The sequence below is a fragment of the Anolis sagrei genome, chromosome 4 (genome assembly GCF_037176765.1).
Source record: "Anolis sagrei isolate rAnoSag1 chromosome 4, rAnoSag1.mat, whole genome shotgun sequence".
Taxonomy (NCBI): domain Eukaryota; kingdom Metazoa; phylum Chordata; class Lepidosauria; order Squamata; family Dactyloidae; genus Anolis; species Anolis sagrei.
Genome location: NC_090024.1, coordinates 216,059,005 through 216,083,859, shown reverse-complemented (window position 1 = coordinate 216,083,859; position 24,855 = coordinate 216,059,005). Strand labels below are relative to the sequence as shown.

At 36.9% G+C, this 24,855-nt stretch overlaps 1 protein-coding gene across 1 annotated transcript in view; it reads right to left on the bottom strand.

The window, feature by feature from the left end:
- TOP1 (DNA topoisomerase I) overlaps positions 1-24,855 on the bottom strand; it is a 90,721-nt gene that overhangs the window by 37,592 nt on the left and 28,274 nt on the right. The window contains exons 3-5 of the mRNA XM_060772230.2: positions 18,558-18,660; positions 914-1,049; positions 157-215 (exon numbers count right to left, since the gene is read on the bottom strand). Coding sequence (XP_060628213.1) covers positions 157-215; positions 914-1,049; positions 18,558-18,660 — 298 coding nt within the window. The remainder of the gene's footprint in view (positions 1-156; positions 216-913; positions 1,050-18,557; positions 18,661-24,855) is intronic.

The following is a 24,855-nucleotide window of genomic DNA, read 5'->3' as shown; positions in this document are numbered from 1 at the left end:
AAATCATCCTATTTGTATATCTGGGCATATACACTGCCTCCACTTTTGATTTCAGGCATGGCATCTTAACTCGCTACAGGGAAGTAGATCCAATTTTTCATCTCAACAGTAAGAAAGTCAAACATACTGTACACAGAAAAGCTTGCCTCTGCATACCTGGAGAAGCCATTTTCCTTTTCCTTCTTTATTTTCAGTTCACCAGAAGACAATTTAATCTGAAAGACAGAAGTGAAAACTGGTCAGTATGCTATAAAAAGCACAATCAGATCTTCTCTGTGCATCCAAATGCAAATGACAAAGGGTCTTGCATCAGGAGCAAATTCACCTCCAGCTATTACTTAGAAACTCTTTTCAGCATGACTCAAAGTACGAAGACAATCCTGAACATGTGCATCTTAATCTCAAAAATCTTTCCACTTGGCTGGTTCAAGCATCAGACATAACTACCAATTCTTTAGTTTGTATACGTCAGGCTTCTGTTTGTACTATTAAACTGTGTAATTAGGCACTTTGTTTAGACAGCAATACATGGGGTAGGCAAATTACAAAGTTACTGTCCATCCAATCCTTCTTCTGTCAGGCTGACTATGATATGTACCTGCATCAATAGTAATTTATACACAATTTTTGAATCAAGGTGCCCAAGAATTATTTATGTTGAGCGTAATCTGTCAGTTGCTACTATGAATTACCTTAGGTTTGTGACAGGGATTCAAATAGATGCAGAGTGATATTGTCTAAAACATTTAATCATAGCTCTTTTCCTCATGGTCATAAATTTGTACAGAAACTGGACATCTGATTTGATGAATAAATAACAATTTTAAATTTCAAAACTTGCAGCTGCTTGTGTCTATATCCACAGTAAAATAGTACAGTTCAAAGCAGTAACATCCTTGCCACAATCCTGTACCTTTTCTTCCTTTCGCTTCTCCTTGTCTCTATCTTTGTGTTTGTCTTTGTGTTTGTCGTGTTTTTCTGAACTGCCATCTTTGTGTTTGGTTTTCTCCTTCTCTTTGTGTTTCTTCTCCGAGGAATCTTTGTGCTCACTGTAAGATACAACAGTTGTTTTCAGGGAAGAGACAGCTAGAATATGACTGGTACCAACAGCCCGTAGAAAAGCCATTGCAAAAGCCATTGCTAACAGCTTATGTAGAATGCATGTTATGACATATTAAAAAAACAAAACAAAGAGAGAGCTGCCATGAACTTTTTTTTGGAGAGGAAGGAACACAGATGTTGAAGTCAATCTGCTTTAGGGACAATCAAGGGTTTCAACAAAGTTACCAAATACTTCTTTGGAAGAAATTTCAATACTGTATGTGCATTATTCAATAAAGATTTTCTTGGTAAGTATGTTTAGGAGAGCAGCCATGAACTGGCATCTATTAGATTCTCTTTCACTACTCCCACTAAGGCCAATGTAAAGACAACCAACTAGTTATGTCATCTTCGTGACTCATAGGTGTTTTAAACATTATTATCTTTAAAGAGGCAATAACACAAATATTTAGATACCAATGTTTGTCCAACCAAAGAAGTCACTGGGAAATCCACAAACTGAATTTCAAAGATCCTACCCATCTACTGTTTTTGCCCTCGCTACACTTCCAAAGGTCCTCATAAATAAAGGATAGGCAATTTCTATGGGTTTGGGGTCCACACCTCCTTCCTCCGTGAACTCATATGACACATTATAAATCAACATGTATAGAGAACTCTGGCACTGGATTTTGAGAAGTCAGCGGGAGCTCTCCGATTCTATTTGATTTCTGCCCTGACTATTCACATTAAAATACTCAGAATTTCCTCCTTTTTCTTGCTACTAGAAAATGCCACCATTATGGTTTCATTCCAAACCACCATGAAGTCATGCGAGTTCCTGTGTTGTGCACTTGTGTCAAATAAGAAATAAGGAGCTCAAGACAGCAACCATAACATAGCCTCATATTTTATTCTGAGAACAACCCTTTTGAGGTAGATTAGGCTAAGAGATGGCATACACAATGAGATATGACATTCAGACCTTTGTGGAGATCTGAATCTGAACCTGCTCAGGCCTAGTCCAATAGCTTAAGTATACAATATTATAGATAAGGATATATGGTATTTTTTTAAAAAAATAAGCAATTACTTTAGGGAATTTTTCATCAAGTTGGCATTCAACAGTACACATAAAAACAATATTAAAATAATGATTTATGCTTGATGAAGGAATGCTGGTTCTATTGCCATGTTACCACCTTCAAAAGCTCCTCTCATAGTTGCCATTTATCATTCTCCAAGAGGACAACATAAAGCACCAAAATACATATCCTTAGTGCAAGTATGAGTGGGCCAGGAAGAAATATTTTTGGACATCTACAGGTGTTTAGAGATACATATTTAACCATGTTCATGTATTGTCTGCCATCTGCCTACAGAATCATAGAGTTGGAAGAGACCTGTGGGCCATCCAGTCCAACCCCCTGCCAAGAAGCAGGAAAATCGCATTCAAGCTTGTCATGAAGAAAACAGATGCTGAACTAAAAATGGCTGAATGCCATCTACTACGTGTTTGGAAAAAGGATAATGCATTTCTCCTTTCTCCTTCAAAGCTTTGTTTAGGCACCTGCACATTATGAGTTCCAAACCATACTAATTTCAATAGAAATCAAAATATACTTGCAGGCAGGAAAAAAAATGAAAAGGGGATAATTGGTGGCCTGAGCTATCGTAGTTTCTTAACTAGTATGAAGCCAAAGTTTCCTGGTTTAATTGTAATTGGAAACTTTGGCTTAACTGTAAACCAAATCTTCAACAGAGCTAGTACTCAGCTGAGTTATGAAAGTGGTAATTATGAAATATGCAGCAATGGCTCTCTTTCATGGCATTTCAATCATGATTTACAAAACCATGACAACAGGTTAAGCTTGGAATCTTGGTTATACCAGAAAGGATAAACACTCATACAATATACACTGGCATGTGCTGACAACTGTAAGGGCAATGTTTAAATTTCAAGAATGCAACAGTCTTGTTCTGTCTTTTGACCACACTACATATGGTCTTTCTGTATTTTTCTGGAGTGTAACTCCTGTTCTGATTTTACTCTCATTTTCCTCAAGGCTATGGGTACAGCTGACGTGAAAGTCTATTATTTATATCACCTTAAACTTTGTTCATCTGCTCCTATCACAAAAGACATATACCTCTCAGCTATGAAGACTGAGAACTAAACAATAGGCACATAAAGAACCTCTTTAGTGACAAATGCCTATTTGAAGCTTGCAGAACTACACATCACTACAACAATATTTTTGCAATAATCAATTTAGAAGGGAACAGAAAAGAGAATCTAGTGGGACATTCAAATGAAAAGTCTGTGTGATCTGTCTCAATTTCACATGCTTTGCTTCTTAGCAAGCAAGCATTACATTACAGAGAAGGCACAGAGGTTTGCCTCCTGAACAGTGGTTGCAAAATCGTTAACTTTTTTCCCTTTGCATTCCTCACAACTTGGGGATGATGTCATACTTTGCAAGCCCCTACCGAGAATGCAATGTGAAATGAACTGCCAAAGAAAACTCTAATATCAAATTAGAGCAAGGGTGCATTGCAGGGTAGAAAGCTGTCCAAACCCACTGCCTGCAGAAATTTATCACACAATTAAAAAAAAAACTACAGACAAACATTACTAAGAAATATTCAGCTTGGCAGGGACAAATTATGCCAGTCTTCCAAGAAGAGTCCTGTAGAACATGGATGGAGGAGCAATGCCTGGCAGAACTGCAAATGAATATCCTACTTCCGACTCGTTCTCTTCTGAAAAGGGATTTGAGAGAGCTGACTAATTTTCTGTTCCTAGATGAGACCTCCAAAGGGAAGGGGAGAGACTTAACTACTGACATTGGCACTTGGACAAAAACACTCACTACCTTTCACTCTTCTTCATGTTTCCCTTACTTTCCTGTCCATGCTTCTTTGTCGTTTTCTCCCATTACTCTCCCATGTGTGACATGCATGCCTATTCAATTACGAACAGTTCATACAGTCAGCAAGAGATGTAGAATTGGGAATAACGTAGTATGCAACTGGCAACTAGAACACAGTGTTAAGAAAATACAATCAGCACGTATCACATGTTTGATAGGGCACTTGACAATACATGATAAATGGCATTAAATCATTATTGTTAAGACTGAAACCATGTAAATTAGGATGTAATAGATGATATAGATAAAAAGATATACCAAAGCTAACAAGAGATCATACATAAGAGCTGATGCAATTCTTCAATGCAGTTCATCTCCTGGTAAATCAATCATGCAGCTGATGCTGTAATCACTCCGGTTTTCCAGAGTGTGAGATTCCCCCCACACTTTATGATGTATATTCCTTTTTTGTCTTCCTAGTAATGTCCTAGAATTCTCTGGAAGGAAACACTGGGCTTCAGAAAGTTTGCTGGGGCTACAAAGTATCACTGAGCAGCTTTATGCTGAGAGGAAGCTTTTGCAGGTATTGCTTAATTTTCCTCTTGGCAACAGCTGAAGATTTTATTTCTGGAAAACAAGAAAAACTTGGTTTGCCTACTGACAAGTAGGAAAAAAATCTTACTGCTACCCCCAGAGCTAAGGAACATGTACTATTTAATTTCAACAGCCTTGAAAGTGCACTATGTGACCCAGCAGCTGTTTTTACTCACTGAGCTTCAGCAAGAAAATGAGGAATGGTTAGCCAAACCCCTAAAACCTTTCATTCCATGGGATCTTGCCAGAAGAATTTTGCTCATTTCCACAGAAGTCCCCAAGAAGGAATGTAAATGGCATTCCATCCAGATGTTCCTAGGAAAAATCTAGCTAACAGCTTATGTAGAATGTATTGTGTTCACCTAACAAACCAAACTGAGAGACTAATGGTGCCAGCTTTATGCAAGAATGAGGTGTGGTTTTTGTACAATATGGTTATTTGCCACTTCTGTGGCCTTCCATACAAGTTACCTGAGGTACAGCGGGAGAAGGATCCATTGAGATGCTGATGCCTTTATGTAGCAGTACTCTTCCTGGTGAGTGGGATAATGGCACCAGGCAAACCTTTAACAAGTTATTTTTCCTTGACAGTTACCTCTGACTTTTCTTTCTCATATGCTTTGCTGCTGCTTTGAATTTGCTTTACTTCTGTTCACTTCTTTATCTGGTTCTTACATATGACCAAAAGGTCATGAGTTCAAAGCCAGCCCGGGTTGAAGTGGGTTTCCAACCAATTGTGTAGCCTGTTGTCGACCTTTGTCGACAGTTGCATCTGTCAAGTAGGAAAATTAGGTACCACCTTAAAGTGTGGAGAGGCTAAATTAACTTATTTATGAGGCCATAAAAAAAACTCCAGCAAAGCATTCCAGCGGGGAAGCATGCAGGGAATGCAGAAGTGCTTCATCAGCATCACAGTTGGATGATGAAAGCAACAGCTTCCCTGGCAGCCAGAAAAAGTTAAATAGCCTCTGTGTATGTCTGTATATGTTTGTATGTCAAAAATTGGCATTGAATGTTTGCCATATATGTGTACACTGTAATTCGCCCTGAGTCCCCTGCGGGGTGAGAAGGGTGGAATATAAAAGCTGTAAATAATAAATAAATATGATGATTTAAAACTTTATTTTGTTGAAGGAATTATGGGTCAAAATGATTTAGAATGGTTAGAAGAGAATGAAGACATAGATATTAAACTAGAATATATTTTCTTCATAGGGAAAACCAGGAATTTGGAGAAGAAATGGTATAACAAAATAGAGAACTCTTTGAAATATATATATATGGTCTAAGTATGAAGAAAAATTAATACTGCTAATCTCCCCATTAACTCCAGTGTTGATTACAAATATTTTCCCTATAAATCTCAAAAAGGAGTAAGAAAGAGAATTCAAAGAAAAAGGAATAACGAAATTAAAATATTGGGAATCAAAGATGAAAAATATAGAGGAGATAAAAGACCAATTATCAGGAGGAAGTACTGGATGGTACAAAGCTCTACAATTGGAAAGATGGTTAAGGGAAATAAGAAATAAATATAAAGGAGATAGAGAATTTACCAATTTTGAAGAAATGATTAGCCAAAGAGGGAGTAAGTAAGAAAAAGGAAGAACAAAAGGTATTACAAGCGATATCTACAAAATGCTGCTGGAAGGAGTTGAGTAGCAGGACCACCTTAAAGGAATGTGGGAATCAGATTGCAATAAAGTAATACACTCTCAAAACTGGAAAGGAATGTGAAATATGTGTATATTAAAATATGTCAATAAGAATAAAAGAAAATTATTACAAAGTGGTATGGAGATGGTATCTCACACCAGTCACATTAAATCAAATAGATAAGAAACATTCTAAGCAGTGCTGGGGGGGGCTGTCAAGAAACTGGTACATATATATACACATGTGGCAGTCTTGTAAATATGTTCAAAATTTTTGGAAAATGTATTTCAAGAAATAAGAAGAATCGCCAAAACAGAGATAACAGGGACGCCGGAAATAGCACTACTATCATTTATTGATAATGTTAAAATATAAAAAGAGCTAAAGGAATTAATTGCCAATCTGGAAACAGCAGCAAGATAGCTAAAAAATAGAAAGAAGGAGAGGAGTGCCAATTGGAAGAGTGGTATAGGGAGATCTGGGATATTGCAATAAATGATAAACTGACAGGTAGTATAAAGATTAAAAGAGGACTACTGAAAAAAGATGATTTTGGGAAGATAAGGGGAGAATTGATAGAATATGTATATATAGAAGGGTAAGAGGACCAAACCTGTAACAACGGCATTTTGGAAATAAGCATTATAATTGGCTGGTCTTGGGTGAAGGGTCAGCACTAGCTGATTGGACAAAATGTAATAAAGCAGGAGGATGACATATTATAGATATTAAGACATAAATGTTCTGTATATAATTTGTTAGGGGTAAGTGATAAGTGTAAGAATGTTTAAAAACTTGAGGGCATGAAACAAAAACAAAGTGTGTTCAGGCATAGTACAGCTTCTATAATAAGGTATCTTCCAGTGGAGTTTGATGTGTTTTTTGGAAAAGAGGATCACAAACAAAAACAGCCACACAATAGAAGGTATTCCTGAATTGGGCTAGTTTTCCAGGCAGGTCTCAGAGAGACCTTGGGAACAGAGGAGCCTTAGTAGTCATGTAAACTATTTTTATTTAGAGAACGAAGGTGTTGAATTTGAGGGAGAGTAAATCTGCATTACTTAGCAGCTGTAGATGTTTTAAAAACCTCTGAGGATACATCTACATCTTGTTAAATTTTATCAATAATTTAGAAGGACCATTTACAGCAGTGTCATTTAAGAAGACGAGCCCCAAAAACCAAGTCTGGGGACAAAGAACTGCATTTTTCCAATGAAAGGCTGCTTTGTTTCAGTTTTCTCTATAGGGATATTTTCATATGTAGAACACCTTTCTATTTTCTAGCTTTCATTGTGGACAAAACAATTAATGAGAAAATTGTATTAAAAAACCAAATGTTTTGATTTTTTTTTTCATATGAAGCAGAATCTTGCTGGGGAAGAATCTGATTACAAATAGTCTGAGAAATAACCTCTTGTGCCTGGAAAAGACTCCACATCTTTTTTTTTAAAGAATTACAGTCAGCCCACTGCATCCATGGATTCTGAACCCACAGATTCAACTATCCACAGCTTGATTATATTTTTAAAAAATCCAAAATGCATTTTGCCATTTTATACGTGACACCATTTTATTATAACACTGTAATTTAGTTTCCATGGATTTCTGTATCTATAGGGGTCCTGGAAGAGTCAGAGATAAGGGTATCTGAAAAAGTTGACTAACTTTGTATAATATTTCTATGATTGTGCATTTTTTCATGTTGCCATTTATTTGCTAGCCATGACATTCTGACAGTTACAAAATATATATTCTATGCCAGTTTACTTACCAGCTCATTATATTAACATCCTACCTCTCCTCTATAAAGCTAGAGGATTTATTTATTTATTCATTTACTGTATTTGTATACCACCTTTCTCCACCAATTGGCGACTCAAAGCAGTTTCCAACAAATCAGTATACATAAAACATAATAGATAAAAAACATTAAAACAGTATAAGAACATCACAAAAACAATAAAAGCAGCATCATCAGCTTCTCATTATTCTCAAGCATTGTCCAATTCCATTGTCAGGTCATTCGATTTCCTATATTAGCTACTCTGTATTTGTAAACGCTTGCTCGAATAGCCACGTTTTAACTTGCCTCCGAAACATCAGGAGGGAGGGAGCAGATCTGATGACCCTAATAAGAACTGAGATAAGGAATTTAAAATGCTAAATAGAGCATTCAATGAGCTTCCTGACTGAATGAGGATTTGTACTTGGGTCACCCTTGTCATATACAAACACATTACCCACTACACCACAAATTTGTGTCCAACATATTCTCATGGCCTGGTTTTTAATTCTTCACTTTTGATGGTTTGGATGTTTATATGTTATATTCAGGTGGGGTTCATCCCTGACAGATGTTTTGAGCTAATGACTATATTTCATAACAAAGTAAAAACTAAAGGAAATGAACTGTAAAGTTCACAAATAAGAGAATTAAGAACCTATGATGAAAAAGAAGGAATGTTAATTGTTGGAGATCAGGCCTGTAGCCGGGGGGGGGGGGGGGGGGGGGAGGGGGCTGAATTTCAGGGGGGGGGGGGCTGAGTCTGAATGAAAGAGGGTCTAGCCTAGCAAACCTTTTGTATCATTACCCCAATACCCCCATGCATATGGGATATATTGAGTATGGTGATCAGATCATGATATGAATAAACATAACAGTTTAAATAATGCACCAGTAATGCCTTTTCGAGAACCACCATGAGAATTTCGGGGGGGGGGGGGGGGCTGAAGCCCCTCAAGCCCCCCCCCCCCCCCCCCGGCTACATGCCTGGTGGAGATTAATCCTACTAGTTCTCCAGAATTCAGATATAAAATGTGTAAAACAATACATAGCTGAGGCTATGGGTGGCTCCTTTTGTAAAGATTTTGGATACTTGCCAAAACAGGAGATATTTCTGCTTGATTTAGCATGAGTGTGAAAGATTCCTTCTTCTGATAATTGCTTGAGCAAAAGCAAGTGACATTTGGAAAAGAAATATTATAGTGAAGTCGTCCTCACCCATTTGATACCCTCTAGACTAGACAAAGTGTGCAGATAGGAGACCCCAGGTTGGGGAAGACTGCCACAGTATGTACTCAAGTGACTGTTCAGATTCTCTGTATTTCTGGCTCAAAAATTAGCTCTGTTTTAATAAAAGCTTTTTTTGAATTGATTCAGAGAAACCAACTGTTGGGAACATCTATTCTCAAATAGATGAAAATTGTTTCAGAGGACATACTTGCTTCAAGTGGGCTTTACTGTATTCTTCAGAAGGTTACATAATTTTCATTATCATCTTGGTGCCCTCTGATGCGTTTATTTTATTTTTTTTTCCCTAGAAGTCTGTTCTTTTTTTTATATATATAATTTTTTATTGTTTTATCACATTTATTACATGTTATTACATTTTGTACATCAACCTCTTTAACATGTTGTTTTGTTGTTTTGCTCTGACATTTCCACCCCTTTTCTCTTTTTTTTCCCCCTTTTTCACCACAGTGCTCCCCTCCACCCGTCTCAAGCCACCATTCTTACATTTCATCTGTCCAAAATTTCATTTCTTCTTGTGACGGTAATTTTCCTTCCTTATTTTTTAATCCATTTACCACAAATCTTCCCCATACAGCATCAAAATCGCTTTGTTTCCATATACCTTTTTTAACCTTTAATATACATGTCAATTTATCATTTATTGCTATTTTCCATGCTTCTTTATACCACTCCTCTATTTGTATATTCATTTCTTTTTTCCAATTCCTTGCTATAAGCAGTCTTGCTATAGTTAGTAAGTTTGTTATCGCTTCTTTATCCTCCTTTTTCAATTGCTTATCTTTATATATTGATAGTAAGGCTATACTAGGGCTTTTATCTAATTCTATATTCATTATAGTTTCTATTTCTCTAAATACTTTCTCCCAAAAATTATTTACATATTTACATTGCCACCACATGTGTATATATGTTCCTGGTTCTTGACACCCTCTCCAACAATTTGTTGAGTTATTTTTATTCATATATGCTATTCTTACCGGTGTCAAGTACCACTTCCATATTAACTTGTAATAGTTTTCTTTAACTCGTATCGATAAATTTTTTAAATGTCTTTGTCCCCATAATTGTTGCCACTCTATTTCACTTATATGTATCCCTAAATCCTCCTCCCAAATCTCTTTAAGGGTGTACTTTTTTGTTTTTTCATCTTTCATTTCAATTAGTATCTTATAAATTTTGCTAATTATACCTCTCAAGTTTTCGTATTCTTCTACAGTCCTTCCCTTCTGTATTATTTGTTCGAATTGATTGAGTTGGCTTCCATTTCTATTAATTTTTTTCCAGTTTATTAACCATTGTTCTAATTGTATACAATGAAACCATGACAATTTTATTTCTTTAAACTCTTCCAACATCATTTCCCTCTTCATTTCCACCTTCATCCAATCCCCTATCCTATCTAAGTTTATTTCCCTTACCTTTTTATCCATTACTTTTTTTAAATTTTTTGGGAACTTCTTTTCCATCACTATTGGGGTTATGATTGATCCCTCTTTTATTAACCTCCCCTTATATTTATTCCAAACTTTCAGTATGTTGCTCAACATTGGGTTTCTAATTTCCCTCATTTCTTTTCTAGTAAACTGTTTAAAAAATATATTCCAAGTTTCATCTTCCACTTTTCCTGAATCATTATTAAGCCAATCTATTCCCTCTTTTTTGACCATTCCTTCTATAACCAAACTTAATCTACTTGCTTCATAATATTTTTTTATATTAGGTAACGCCAGTCCACCCTCCTTTTGCGACCTGTACCATAATTGTTTATTTAGTCTGTTTTTTTTACTTCCATTACAGTACTTATTAATCATTTGTTGCCATCTAGTTAGTTCTTCTTCTGTAATTTGAAGTGGTAGCATCCTAAATATAAAATTTATTTTTGGAAGTATTTTCATTTTTACTAATGCTATTCTTCCAAACCAGGATAAGCGTGTACCTTCATACTCTATTAACTTTTTCTGGACTTCTTTCCTTAATGTTACTACATTTACTTCCTCTATCTCTTTTAAATCCTTAGTTATTATTACTCCCAAGTATTTTAGTTTGTTCTTAATTCTTATTCCCATTTTGCTCTGTTCTATAAAATCTTTTTCTTCTTCTCTTGTATAATTAAGTAGCATCATTTCTGACTTATTCCAATTAACTTGTAAACCTGTTGCTTTCCCAAATATCTCCAAATGTTCTTTTATTCTATCCATTTTCTCCATTATATTTTCTATAAATAACAATGTGTCGTCAGCGAATAAACTCACCTTCTGTTTCTCCTTTTTTCCTAACCCTTTTAAATTTTTGTCATTCCTTATATTATTAGCAAACAGTTCTATCACCATGGCAAATAGTATCGGAGATAAAGGGCACCCTTGTCTGGTTCCTCTAGTCACTTTTATTTCGTTTGTCACTCCGTCATTTATAGTTACCACTGCTGAGTTCCTTGAGTAAAATTGTTTTAGTACTCCTTTTATTCTATTTCCCATTCCAAATTTATTCAATATTTCCCTTAATGTCTCCCATTCCACACAATCGAACGCTTTAAAAATATCTAATGATAATATCCCTGCTTTTTCTTTCCCCTCTTTAGCCCAATGAATTTTATTTAATGCTCTCCCTATCAAATTTGACATTTGTCTTCCTTTTATAAACCCGCACTGATCTTCTTTTATGTACTTATACATACATTTATTCATTCTATTGGCTATTATCGCGGACAATATCTTTGCATCCTGATTAATTAATGATATGGGCCTATATGACCCTGGGTCTGTTAAGTCTTTATCAGGTTTAGGTATTAATATTATTAATGATTTCCTCCATGATTCGGGTATTTTATCTCCCTTCATTATTCCATTGTACAATTCTAATAATTTTGGGGTTAAAACTTCTCTAAAGCTTTTATAATATTCTGTACCTAGACCATCCAAGCCCGGAGCTTTCCCTACTTTTAATTTCTTAATAACTTCCTCTATTTCTTTTTTCTTAATAGGTTGTTCCAGTAACACTTTATCTTTCTCCTCCAGCTTACTTTCCCAATTTTCCTCCACATATTTCCTAATTGCCTCTATGGGACTTGCTTTGGTTTGATACAGTTCTTTATAAAATTCTTCAAATACTTTCAATTTTTCTTTCATAGCTCTACATAATTTACCTGTTTTATCTTTTATCGTATTTATCATTCCTTCCATTTTCTTTTTCTGTGTTGATTTGGCTAGCATCTTTGAATTCCTATCACTAAACTCAAAATATTCCCTCCTTAAATAAATTAAATTTTCTTGAACTTCGTCTATTTCCATTTTATCCAATTCCTCTTTTTTTGCTCTTAACCTAGCATAAATTCGTGTATCTCTCTTTATTACATATGCTTTTTCAATCTCTTCTATTTCTCTTTCTAAATTCCTTTTCCTTTCTTCTTGCCTTTTTTTTAAGTTAATTGTCTCTTTTATACATAACCCTCTGGTCACTGCTTTCATGGTGTCCCATAGAACTCCCTTTGTCACCCCCTTTTCATTAAAGCCCCATATTTCTTGCCATTCTGCTTGCACTTTATCTACTATCTCTTTGTGGTTTAGTATTCTTGTATTTAACCTCCACCTTTTCATTTTGTCATAATCACATTTCAACACAATCTCAATTGAAACCAAAGCATGATCCGAAATCTTAATCATACCTATATCAGCATTTAGTACTTTACTTATCATATTTTTGGAGACAAAAATATAATCAATTCTTGTATACACCTTATGTACCGATGAATAATATGTATATCTACTTTCATTCCCTTTTACCAATCTCCACACATCCTTTAATTGCCATTTATTCATTACTCAGCTTAAATCCGTTGTTTCAATATTTCTAGCTTTTGATGCTATCGTAGTTTTATCCTTCTTTAAATCCATACAGCAATTACAATCTCCTCCAAATATTACATTTTGTTGATGATAATTCTCTATTTGCTCTAACACTTTTTCGTAAAATTCTTGCTGTTTCACATTTGGTGCGTATACATTTACTAATACATATTTTTCCTCCCCTATTTCCCCATATATTATTATATATCTTCCCTCTTCATCTTTCAATACCTTGTTTATGACAAAATTACATTTCTTTGCTATTATTATTGCTACTCCTCTTGACTTTGATGACCCAAAAGATGTTTCATAGTTCCTTATCCAGCTCGACTTTAGCTCGTTTGAGCCCCGCCTATTTTGATGTGTTTCCTGTAGGAAGATGAGGTCCGCTGCGTCCTTCTTCAGTAAAGATTCAATCCGCCTTCTCTTAATTACCGTCCCCAACCCTCTCGTGTTAAGTGTTGAAATTCTTAATTTATGGGACATCTTTTCCATTTCCCTTTAAAAGCTTTTTTGTGGCTTGAAACAACGTGAACCCTTGTCCCTTTCCCTCCCCTACCCTTACTCCCCATTCCCCCCTCCCCCCCAATCCCCCCACTTCCCTCATTCCCCCCTTCCTCCCCTTCCAATCTTCGGGACTACTCGTCCCAATCATGGCCCCCCGGCCTTCCCAATTGGGGAGGGGGGGGGGGCGAAGTCATCCCGTGGCCCAGAGTCTCCCTCCCCCCGAGTGCTCATTTTAAATCAATAAAAAGCTTGATTGCAGTGTATAGTTTCTTCTTACATCTCGATTCCTCCAACGGCACCGATTAATTCCTCCAATTCTCCTCCCTCCGGATCCTTCACCTCCTCTTCCTTTCGATCTCTCTCTTATCTTCTTACTATGCCAAGCTCCTCCAGTAGTTGATAACCTTGTTCCAGTGTGTCGATTCTATATCTCTTGCCTTTCCATTGAAATTTGAGAAAGATAGGGTATCCCCAGGTGTACACAATTCCAGCTTTCATTAACTGTGTTGTAATAGGCTTCATTGAGTATCTCCAATTCTTAGTTTCAGAACAGTAGTCATTAAATATTTCCAATTTTGAGTCGCCCATCTTTAGGAGATCTGGATTTTTCTTTAATATTTTCATCAAATCTTCTTTCTTTGCGAAATTATGAAATCGAATTATTATGTTCCTAGGAATTATTCTATTTCTTCCAGCCGGAAGGCGATGAACTCTCTCAATATCCAGTTCTGACCAGCTTAGTGTTGGCGAAATCTTTTGCAACCATTTCAAAATCTCAGATTTCAGATCTTCTTTCTTGTTTCCTTCTGGATAATTTTTTATTATTACATTGTTTCTTCTTTGATTGTCTTGCATGTACACAAACTTTCTTTCCACATCAGAGAGCCTATTTTCATTTTTTTGCGTTTGTTGTTTGAGTACCAGTTGTTCCTGTGTACTTCTCTCAATTTCTGCTTTGTTTTTTCGTATTTCACCCTGTGCAATCTCCAGGGCTTCTCTTATTGTCTGAAATTTTTCATCTGAGCTTTTCCGTTCCGCGTCCAACGCTGTTTTCATTTCTTTGTTGTTGGTCAGAATTTCTTGCTTCAATGCCTGAATTTCGCCCTTCCTTATTTCTCTTTCTTTATCAAACGTCAGGTTCAAATTCAAGTTCATTTCCTTTGTTTGTCTTTCAGCCGTTTCTTTAATCAATTCTGCTATTTTGCTTAGCATTTGACTACTGCCCATCCCCAATTCTTCCCTCTCACTGCTCATCCTGCTTTCTTTTGTCTCTGCTGTTAAACATGGCAGTGAGGTAGAAATAGTTCCTCCCCCTTTTGCCCCCCCTTCCATTTGAGGGGGGGTTTGGGGGGGTGTTCGTTTTAGCTGTTTTCCCTTAATTGTGGGGAGGGGAGGACTTCTCCTGACAGTGCTCATTTCCTCAGGGGTCCTATCCAGTCTTTCTAATCTTGAAAGCGATCTGTCCGAAGGTTTGGAACGCAACCAAAGAGGATTTGGCTTTGGGGTATCCTGACTTTTTTTATTCCTTCTCATTCAATCTCAGTTTTACTCCTCCTGCTTTCATCAGTTTTTTAATTACTTAGTTTTCCCGTTCTACACAGCACACAGTACAAGAAAGTCCCACTCAAATATGCCTTGCAATGCCAAGAGGGTTCGCCTTTAATATGACGAGACTAGCTCGATCCTTCTTCAAAGGAGGAATCTGCCTCTAATCTTTATTTTGCCTTCCCGGATCATTAAGTCACTAAGTCCAATATTTCTAGTATTTTAATATTGTATTTAAATTGCAAGCTGTTTATCTTCTCCAAGTCAGTGCGCAGTTATAATTGGCAACTTGGTTTCACTTTCGCCAGCAGCTTCCGAGCAACTTTTCGGGAGCCGCCTTATCTTCTGCCAAAGCTCATAAATCAAAGCAATTAATTGGTAATAAATTACCTTCTTAGGCTTTCCACACGCACCAGACTTTCGCCTCCCTTTTTGATCCAGAAAGGACAATTATCCATTCATTTTCACTGCTTGTTGCTTATATTTCCACAAGAGCTGGAGGAAAGACGTCTGTTCAGCCGGCCATGGAAACTCCGCCCCCCCCCCCTCTGATGCGTTTAGACCTCTCTTTGCACAGCACAAACCTTTGTATAGTTTTATGCTATACGAGGTAGATTAAGCTGAGAAACTTATAATTTAAATGTTGTCATCCCTCTATGTTTGCAGTTTTAACTTTTACTGATTTGATTAAAATATTATCTTTAGGAATCTCTAGGTCCTTGAGTGTGAGTCCATGATCAACTTCCTCTGGTCATGCTGAAACATCTCCATGGATCTCTTAAGCCTGCCAGTGTAATTCCATGTTCAATTTCCAGAGGAAGTCAACCATGGAATCATGCTGGAAGACACAGAACTTTCTAAAGAGGTTTTCTCTCGATGACAAAAATGCCACTTCTTTATTGACATTTTTTCACTTTCATAGGGGTCTAATGCTTTTAACCCCAGTTGGAGGGGTAGTTTTATATGTGCTTCCAATATAAGACATTTGTGATGGTACATTTTTATTAGGACACTTGTAACAAATTAACACATTGATGCCCAAAAACCAAAAGCTGCTTCTTTGCATATCTAACTACTCCAGTGTTCTACCATAACAATAAAACAAGTCCAATATCAATCTCTGAGGTCTGTCAGCCTCTAAAAATTAAGGCATTTATGTTTGTGATCCAATAAAATGTTGACAAATATTCTTTTTGTAACTATCCCTCTCATCTCCCTGGAACAAATGATTTCAATATTATGTCCACTTTTTATTCTATTCTTAAGAAGCCACTGTATCTTTTTTTTGTGCTAAATTTGGACTGTTCACTAGCAATCTTCCCAAGTTATTTCTGTACAGAGAAATGAATTCAATCTGATTATACACTACTTCATCTGACCCATATAATGTTTCAAACAGATAAACTTACATATTTCCTGAATATAATTCGACTGTACCCATTAACATAGTAAATGCCTTAGGCACAAGACAACCCGTTTGCTAGAAATCATGAAACATAAATGGCACAAACTATTCATTAGCCCAGTCTGTTATCACAGGTATCTAAGCGAAGTAAGGAAGTTTCAAAAGATGTCTGGTATATAAATACATTGATTTAAATACACCTATCATCTTAGATTCTGTTAAATGTGAAGTAGAGTTATTTAAAAACAATGCTTGAAAAAAACTCTAGATCAAAAACTAATGTGTCTCCCAGTATATTTGGATAAACAATTCCTGACTAGGTCAGGAGTTATCCTTAAATGTAAGACACCGAAGCCTGACGGGAAATAAGTAAACCTTTTCAGGTTGAGACTGCTTCTTAAATGTGGCAGTATCGTCTTCCTACCTTCCACATTCTTACCAATAATCTTTTTTGCCCTTTTCCCCAAATAAATGAAGCATTCCTTGGAAGATGAAATTATTTCAGAAAATAACGTAAAAACAACATAAAGAAAAACATGGAATATAGTGAAAGCCTACCAGGTTTTGCATAATTCCAAACAAGGCAATCTTTTCTGAGAAATGCAAACACTAGATTCCGAAAAATATGTAAATGTGAGGCAAAACTGGGGGGGGGGGGGGCAGAGAACCCCAAAATATTGTTACCAGCATGCCAAGATTTGTACTATTTATGAAGTATGCAACACCTCGATCAAGACATTCACAATCATGCCTCTGAGGTCTATGAATGTTGTAGGCTTTGGAACTATATTGGATCACAAATATATTTCACTACCACAAATCAGAAAAAACAGAATGATTATTACAGAGGAAAAAAAATGAATGAACAATATACTGATTCAGAACATGTTAAATCTGTCCAAAGATTAGCTTTGGGTAACTGTAAGTACATTATAATATTGTTTTATTGAATATGCAAGAAAAGCAATTGTATGTACATATTAGTATCTCTAATTTGATTAACAGATTTTAAATACAATAAGATTTAGCTAGAACTGATTTTTTCAGCTTTAAAAAACAAATATGAATACATGAAAGACTTGTCTTAAAATGTCACATAAGGTTTTATGTTTTGACAAAATTGAATATTAATTCTAATTAGGATGGATACTACTTTTATACAAAATATTGAATGAAGAGAAGTCTACTGCTAATACCATCAGGGCATTGAAAGATTCTGTTGAAAAGACCGTCAAGAGCAAACATGGCTACCATTTTTGAGACTGGTCATGGGAATTTCCCAGAATACCTCAAGATAAAGGGGTGCATAAATATGTGCATACTATGTGGGCTCTTCTCTGAGGTGTCTTCACCTTCCACGATAGTTTTGACAGCTTTCATTATCACTAACATACTAGAGAAGAGAGTTATGATCTGACAAATGACAACCTGGCCAACCTCTGCTCAAAACCTGGGGTCAAAAAGTAAAATTTAAACCTGAATCCCTTTGTACTACTGCTCTCTTCCTCACCTATTCAAACTGGTTTAATAAGACTAGTAGCAGGTTCTAGTTTACCATTAGATGGGTTAAGAAAGATGTTCTCATTGACTGCATTGCTCTCAAGAACATATTATTACTTTGATCTTCTTGCAAGCTTCCCAGAACTACCTGTTTGATTCTTTTGGAAATTAAAAATGCTGGTGTTATCCAACAGAATGTTTATGATTTCCAAAACAGGGAAAAAGTTCAGAAGTTGTCATACTTAGAATATATCTATTCAAATGATCAGATTTGTCAACCTCAATGAATATTTTATGTATTATTTAATGGATCCTTGTAGCAATCTATATAGGATATGAGCAGAACTTGCCTGAAAACAAGATTGTGGCAATAGCACAGTAGACTTGAGTTTACTGAAAAAACAAACTCTTTATAATGTCTCAAAGTATATGGGAGCAGATGTTAGCTTGTTCCCACTGATGGTGAAATTTTCTAAACCTATGTTTGATTTTATACAACTGTGTGGTCTAAGGATAAGCCTATTTTTTGGCATGCCAGATAGCAAAATGCTTGGTCTCACCTGTTACTGTGCTTGGATTTTTCTCTGTCTTTTTCTTTGTCCTTCTTGTGCTCTTTGTGTCGATGTTCTCGGTCTTTGTGTTTGTCTTTATGTTTGTGAGAATCTGTAGAAAGAGCAAAGAGCATAATAAGGAAATATAGTTTGAAAAATTATAGTAGGTTCCTAGAAGAAAAAATGTACCAGCCACTATATATACAACAAGGGAATCATACAGACCTTCAGATACTATTGTAAAAAATTCTGGAGGGCCACATAATACCTGTCTATGAAATACATGCTTTAAATATCACAGAACAACTTATGGGTTATATTTTAAGTCTGGGGACAGGTAACTGTCAAATTAATAATTTGTAAGGTGCTCTGATGGTCTTTGGCTAAAAGAGTCGGACATAAACAGTCCAAATAAAGGAATAAATAAACTAGAACAAGAATCCCTCAAGGCTGGACAGGAGGCTTTATTCAGGTAACCCCTTACACTCCTTCCATGTTGTTGTTGTTTTTTTGGTGAAAGAACAGTTTTGACCATATATTATTATTATTATTATTATTATTATTATTATTATTATTATTTAAACTTATATGCCGCCACTCCCCTGGGGCTCGGAGCGGCTTACAAGAATAGCTAAAATCTAACAAAGTTTAAAAGCAATTTAAAACAATTTAAAAACAACAGTATCAAACATTAAAAGCCTGTCGGAACAGGTATGTCTTACATGCCCTGCGGAAAGCTGGTAAGTCCCGCAGGGCACGAACTTCAGGTGGCAGAGCATTCCAGACTGATGGTGCCACTGCTGTGAAGGCTCTGCGTCTGGTTGCCGTTAGACGCAAGGTCTTGACACTGGGGACTTCCAATAGATCTTGGTCCTCAGAACGGAGGGATCTCTGGGGTTGGTAGGGGGTGAGACGAACCCTCAGATACATTGGCCCCAGACCATGCAAGGCCTTAAAGGTGAGTACCATCACTTTGAAAGTGATCCGGTGCTCAATTGGTAACCAATGCAGCTGTAGTAAGATTGGTGTTATGTGGCATCTCATCGGAATTCCCGCAAGAAGCCGAGCAGCTGCGTTTTGTACCAACTTGAGCTTCCGAATCACCGACAGAGGGAGGCCAATGTAGAGGGCGTTACAGTAGTCCAGTCTTGAGATGACCGTGGCCTGGATCACCGTAGCTAGGTCGTCCCTGGACAGGTAGGGGGCCAGCCGTCTAGCCTGCCGCAGGTGAAAGAAGGCGGTTCTGCTCACGGCAGAGACTTGGGCCTCCATTGTCAGCAGAGGGTCCAAAAGGACTCCCAGACTCTTTACCAATGATGACGGGCGTAACGCCTCGCCATCCAGGGTGGGCCTCGGAGCCATAGGATCTCCGTCTTTGCTGGATTCACCCTCAACCTGCTGGCACGCAGCCATCCAGTAACGGCCTCGAGGCACTGATGGAAACAATCGGGTACAGAGTCCGGTCGGCCTTCCATCTTCAGCCATATATTGGATGGCTGTACGGTTGCAGGTGCTAGGGCATACTTTTTTTTAACATAGTGTCTGCTTCTCTCTCAGAAAGAGCACAAATTTGCTATTATTCTCTTGCATTATGTCTTGTATATGGAATATACAGCTCCAAGAGATAGGTAAGTTATAATAGGCACACAGTACAAACATTCCTATAAAATTGTGCATGTGCACTGGTTATATACTTGTGGCAAAATTGGTAGCAAAGCATAAGCACAGTGTTGTAGCTTTATATTTTCATAGACCACCGTATATACATAAAAAATGGAAATGAATATCTGACTCCCTTCCACATGTTTCAAGTAATGACTCACACACAATAGTGCAAGAGCTGAACAACAAAACATTTTCCTCCTTTGCACAAGAAAAACTATTGATTAAAAAAGGACAGGAGGAGGAAGGTTATGCCACAGAAGTGTTTATGAGAACAAAAATAAGATATTCATGCATATCTACTGCCAGCCCACCACAAAGCCCAGCAATTTTAACTCCTGCCTTGGATTCATTAATCCTTGCATGTGTTCTGCATAGAAGTCAAATAGGTGGGGTGAGAGTATACAGCCCTGTCGTATGCCTTTCCCAATCTTGAACCAGTTTGTTGCTCCATGGTCAGTTCTTACTGTTGCAACTTGGTTGTTATACAAATTTCTCAGGAGACAGACAAGGTGATTTGGTATCCCACCAAGAGCCACAATTTATTATGATCCACACAGTCAAAGGCATTAGAATAGTCAATAAAACAGAACTAGATGCTTTTCTGAAACTCCCTGCCTTTCTCAATTATCTAGCAGATATTGACAATTTGGTCTCTCGTTCCTCTGCCTTTTCTAAACCCAGTTTGTGCATCTGGCAGCCCTCTCTCTGTGTATTGCTGGAGTCTACCTTGAAGGATCTTGAGCATTACCTTACTGGCACGTGAAATAAGTGCCGCTGTATGAAAGTTTAGCGTTCCCACCTTTTTTGTTATAGGGGATATAAGTGGATTTTTTTCCCAATCTGATGGCCATTCCTGTGTTTTCCATGTTTGCTGGCATATGGCACGCATCACCTTAATAGCATTATCTTTCAAGATTTTAAACAGTTCTGCTGGGATCCTGTTTTTTCCTGCTGCCTTGTTATTAGCAATGCTTCTTAAGGCCCAATCAACTCTCACTCCTCAGGATGTCTGGCTCTAATTCACTCACCACACCATCAAATCTATCCTCAATATTATTATCCTTCCTATACAGATCTTCTGTATAGTCTCGCCACCTCCTCTTGATCTCTTCAGCTTCTGTTAGGTCCTTGCCATCTTTGTTTTTGATCATGCCCATTTTTGCCTGAAATTTACCTCCGATGTTCCTAATTTTCTGGAAGAGGTCTCTTGTCCTTCCCATTCTATTGCTTTCTTCCACTTCCATGCATTGCTTGTTTTAAAATAGTTCCTTATCTCTTCTGGCTAACTTCTGGAATTATGATTTTGCTTTCCTCCTTTCTTAGGCTACTTCCAGTGTCTCAGCAGATAACCATCTAGCCTTTTTGTTTCTGTTTTTCTTTGGGATGTACTGTGTTGCCACCTCCTGCACAAGTTGCGAACTTCTTTCCATAGTTCTTCTGGGACTCTATTTATTAAATCTAGTTCCTTAAATCTATTCTTCACCTCCACTGCATATTCACTAGGAATATTTGTGAGATTATATCTATCTGGTTTTTAAAGATATGCAAATAATCTTTAAACATATGTAATCAATTTTTTGTGTTTTCTTAATGTTCAACTGTAATATTGCCTTGGCACTTTCTTCCTTGACTTCATTTAGTAATTGTTCCAAGTATTTGCTATTTTCTGCTAGTAATATGGTGTCATCTATATACCTTAAATTGTAGGTGTTTCTTCCTCCAATTCCATGCATCCTTTCTCCAAATCTGATTCTGGTTTACTTATGATAGACTCAGAATACAAATTAAATCCAGATGTTGATAAAGTGTAACCCTGCCTTACTCCATTATCCATTGGAAACTGTTCTGTTCTGTCTTTTCCTGAGTAGAGGTTGTGCATACCCATTTATTTGATTCTACAAAGCACAGGTTGATTTTCAATAAGATCAAACGAATGCTAGAATTCCAAATGTTTTTTTTTCTTTTATGTTGAATTAATATGAACCAAGGAACCATAGTGATTGCAATATCCTTTGTGGGTGCATGTGAAAGGGAAGCAATCTTAATAATTCTTATAGGAAAGAGAATATACTTAGTCACACATAGCACAATTAATTTACTGAATTTGATTGGGGATAACTGGATACCCTTACACCTGATAGAAAAGGTCATAGAGGTTTATTTCTGGTTTGTCTGTATATTTAATATTTCCATTCCTATTGTAAAATATCCAGACTAGGATGATTCAAATCAGGATGATTTTATCAGGAAAAAAGTCTGCTTTAAATAACTTTTTCAAGTGGTTCTTTGTCATATTCTTAATTATAATAGTGCACACCTGAGCAGTAACCTATGTCAATCTGCAAATACAGCTATTTGCACAGCTTCGGTTTCACCTTCAGGATTCACAATTTTTTTGCTAGATATATTTTGCACACTTTGCTTTCTTAAAATAGAAGGAAAATATTTTTAAAAACACTCTCATGTTGGGTCTTTCCTGTGACGATAAGCCATTGTGATTGGTGAGGATAAGAATGAGAATAAAGAAACACATACACAGGGCACTTTTGTTTTCTGAAAAGAGTGATGTCAGCATGCTTGTTAACTATGTAGCAGTCACAACTGCAAATACTATATAGACAAACTTGTTTACCTTAATAGTTATTACATTTACTTGGATAAATGTAGTAGGACACTACACAAAACATTACTTCAGGAAAATGTTTTAAATCACAACAGTTACTCAATATATAGGTAGTGGGAAATGAGCCCCTTTGATATTTTTTGCCAAAATCTCTTAAATAAAGCAAAGCATGTTGTAATTGCAAAAGATGCAAATAGTATATACTGTAGAAAAAAAATGTCTAGAAGGAGGGCACAGAGGAGGAAATGAAAAGGTAGCAAGACTGAAAGGGGAAACTGTATCAGCATTTGAATGGCATGCTTGAGGGAACATTTTTGCAGTTTTAGGTGAAGAATCAGGATCCCAAGCGTTTTCTCTTTCTAGTCCTTCCTTGTAATATGTAAAATGTTTTGAATTTTTTTGGCATCTGTTATTCAGTCAGTACAAAATATTAAACTTCTTTGAAAGGGAACAATTTGTGCTGATTTAGAAACTTTATTATTGAGACTACAGAAAATTTATTTGGACTTTGAACATTGGAATTCAACCAGAACTTGGAGTGTTAAAAACAAGACATTTTGCAGATTAATTGAATTAGAAGAGTGAAGTTGAACTATTTGGGGTAGAAGGCATGCTTGCATTAGTAAGCAGTACCTTAAACCCTAGAGCAGGACTGCTTCCGTATCTTATTGTAGAAAGTCTGTTTATCCATAATTGCATTGTGCTGTAGTACTCAAATACCAAAACGGAGTCTTCAAAATAGACATTCAGATTTTACTGATGTATTCTGAAAGCATTTGACCTTTCAAAATTTCTCTTCATTGTTTCAAGGGTCCAAATTACACTTCATTTCCTCCAAACATTACAGATTCACATGCAAGTGTTTTAACTTTGAATGTGAAGATATGGTAGGTGTCACAGTTTTTTTTCCATTTTAAACTACTGACAAAAAAGAAATCCAAGAAAACCTATTTCAAGATAGAATAGCTCCTTTAGGAGTCAGAAAAATCCTTCCGTGGCATTCCACCACATGATGTACCTAAGGACTAGAAGCAGCATACAAAGGAATAAAATGAGCTTCTGTAAATTAGTCCCCCAAAGCTGTATTTTTAAATTGCAAGTAAGGTTAGAGTTTTGTACAGATCCAACTCAGGTGTCATGCTAAGCTAATTGGAAACCCACAGTTCAACAACCATTCATAGGCTCATACACTCCTTCCTTTCTTCCAAACTCTGCCTATAAAATATCATCTCTATTATTCCATATTAGAACGCCTTAGTTCCTTAGCTGCAAAAATGACCATGGATGCCGAGGCATGATAACTGTGGGGAAGGTGGGTGGGGATGTGCAAATTTCTAAGATGACCACTCAAAGAAACAGTTACAGGTCTCTGTGAAGTGTCACATTTAAATGATTAGCAAGCTACCAACCTGGAGGCGGGATCATGCTACACAGGAAAACGGGGCCGCTCTGCTGAAGGCTGCATCTCGGTAGGATGCAACATCGAGTTTTTAGTGAGAAAGAAAGGTCAATGGAGTTGACCATGTTGCTACTCCACAAATCTTTTTCAATGGTACTCTGTGCAGGAAGGCTTTGGAAGCAGGAACAATTTGAACCGGGTGGCCCTTGATTGAAGCGGAAAGATCCTGGCCTCCCAGGATGTAAGCTAGTCTGATAGTGATCCAGGCTGATAGCCACTGTGGCAAGAGCGGGAGTCCCAAGGCGTTGTGACTGTACTTAAGGAAAAGTCTCGGGGATTTTCTGTGTGCACTTGTTCTGAGCATCCCTACATTGATGATTGGATCTTAGTAGGTCATAGCAGACATAAGCTACAGCTTGATATTCAACACACTCTATCTGTTCTCCAGACATTGGGTCTCATTGTGAACCATGAGAAGCACTTCCTGACCTCATCCCAATGCATCCACTTCACACTCCATCCCCGACTCACCATGCAGAGGGCGTACCTCCCAGAGGACCGTTTCAGGTCACTCCAGTAAGCAATTCTATGAATCATTGCGCTGCCTCTCATTCGAGTGA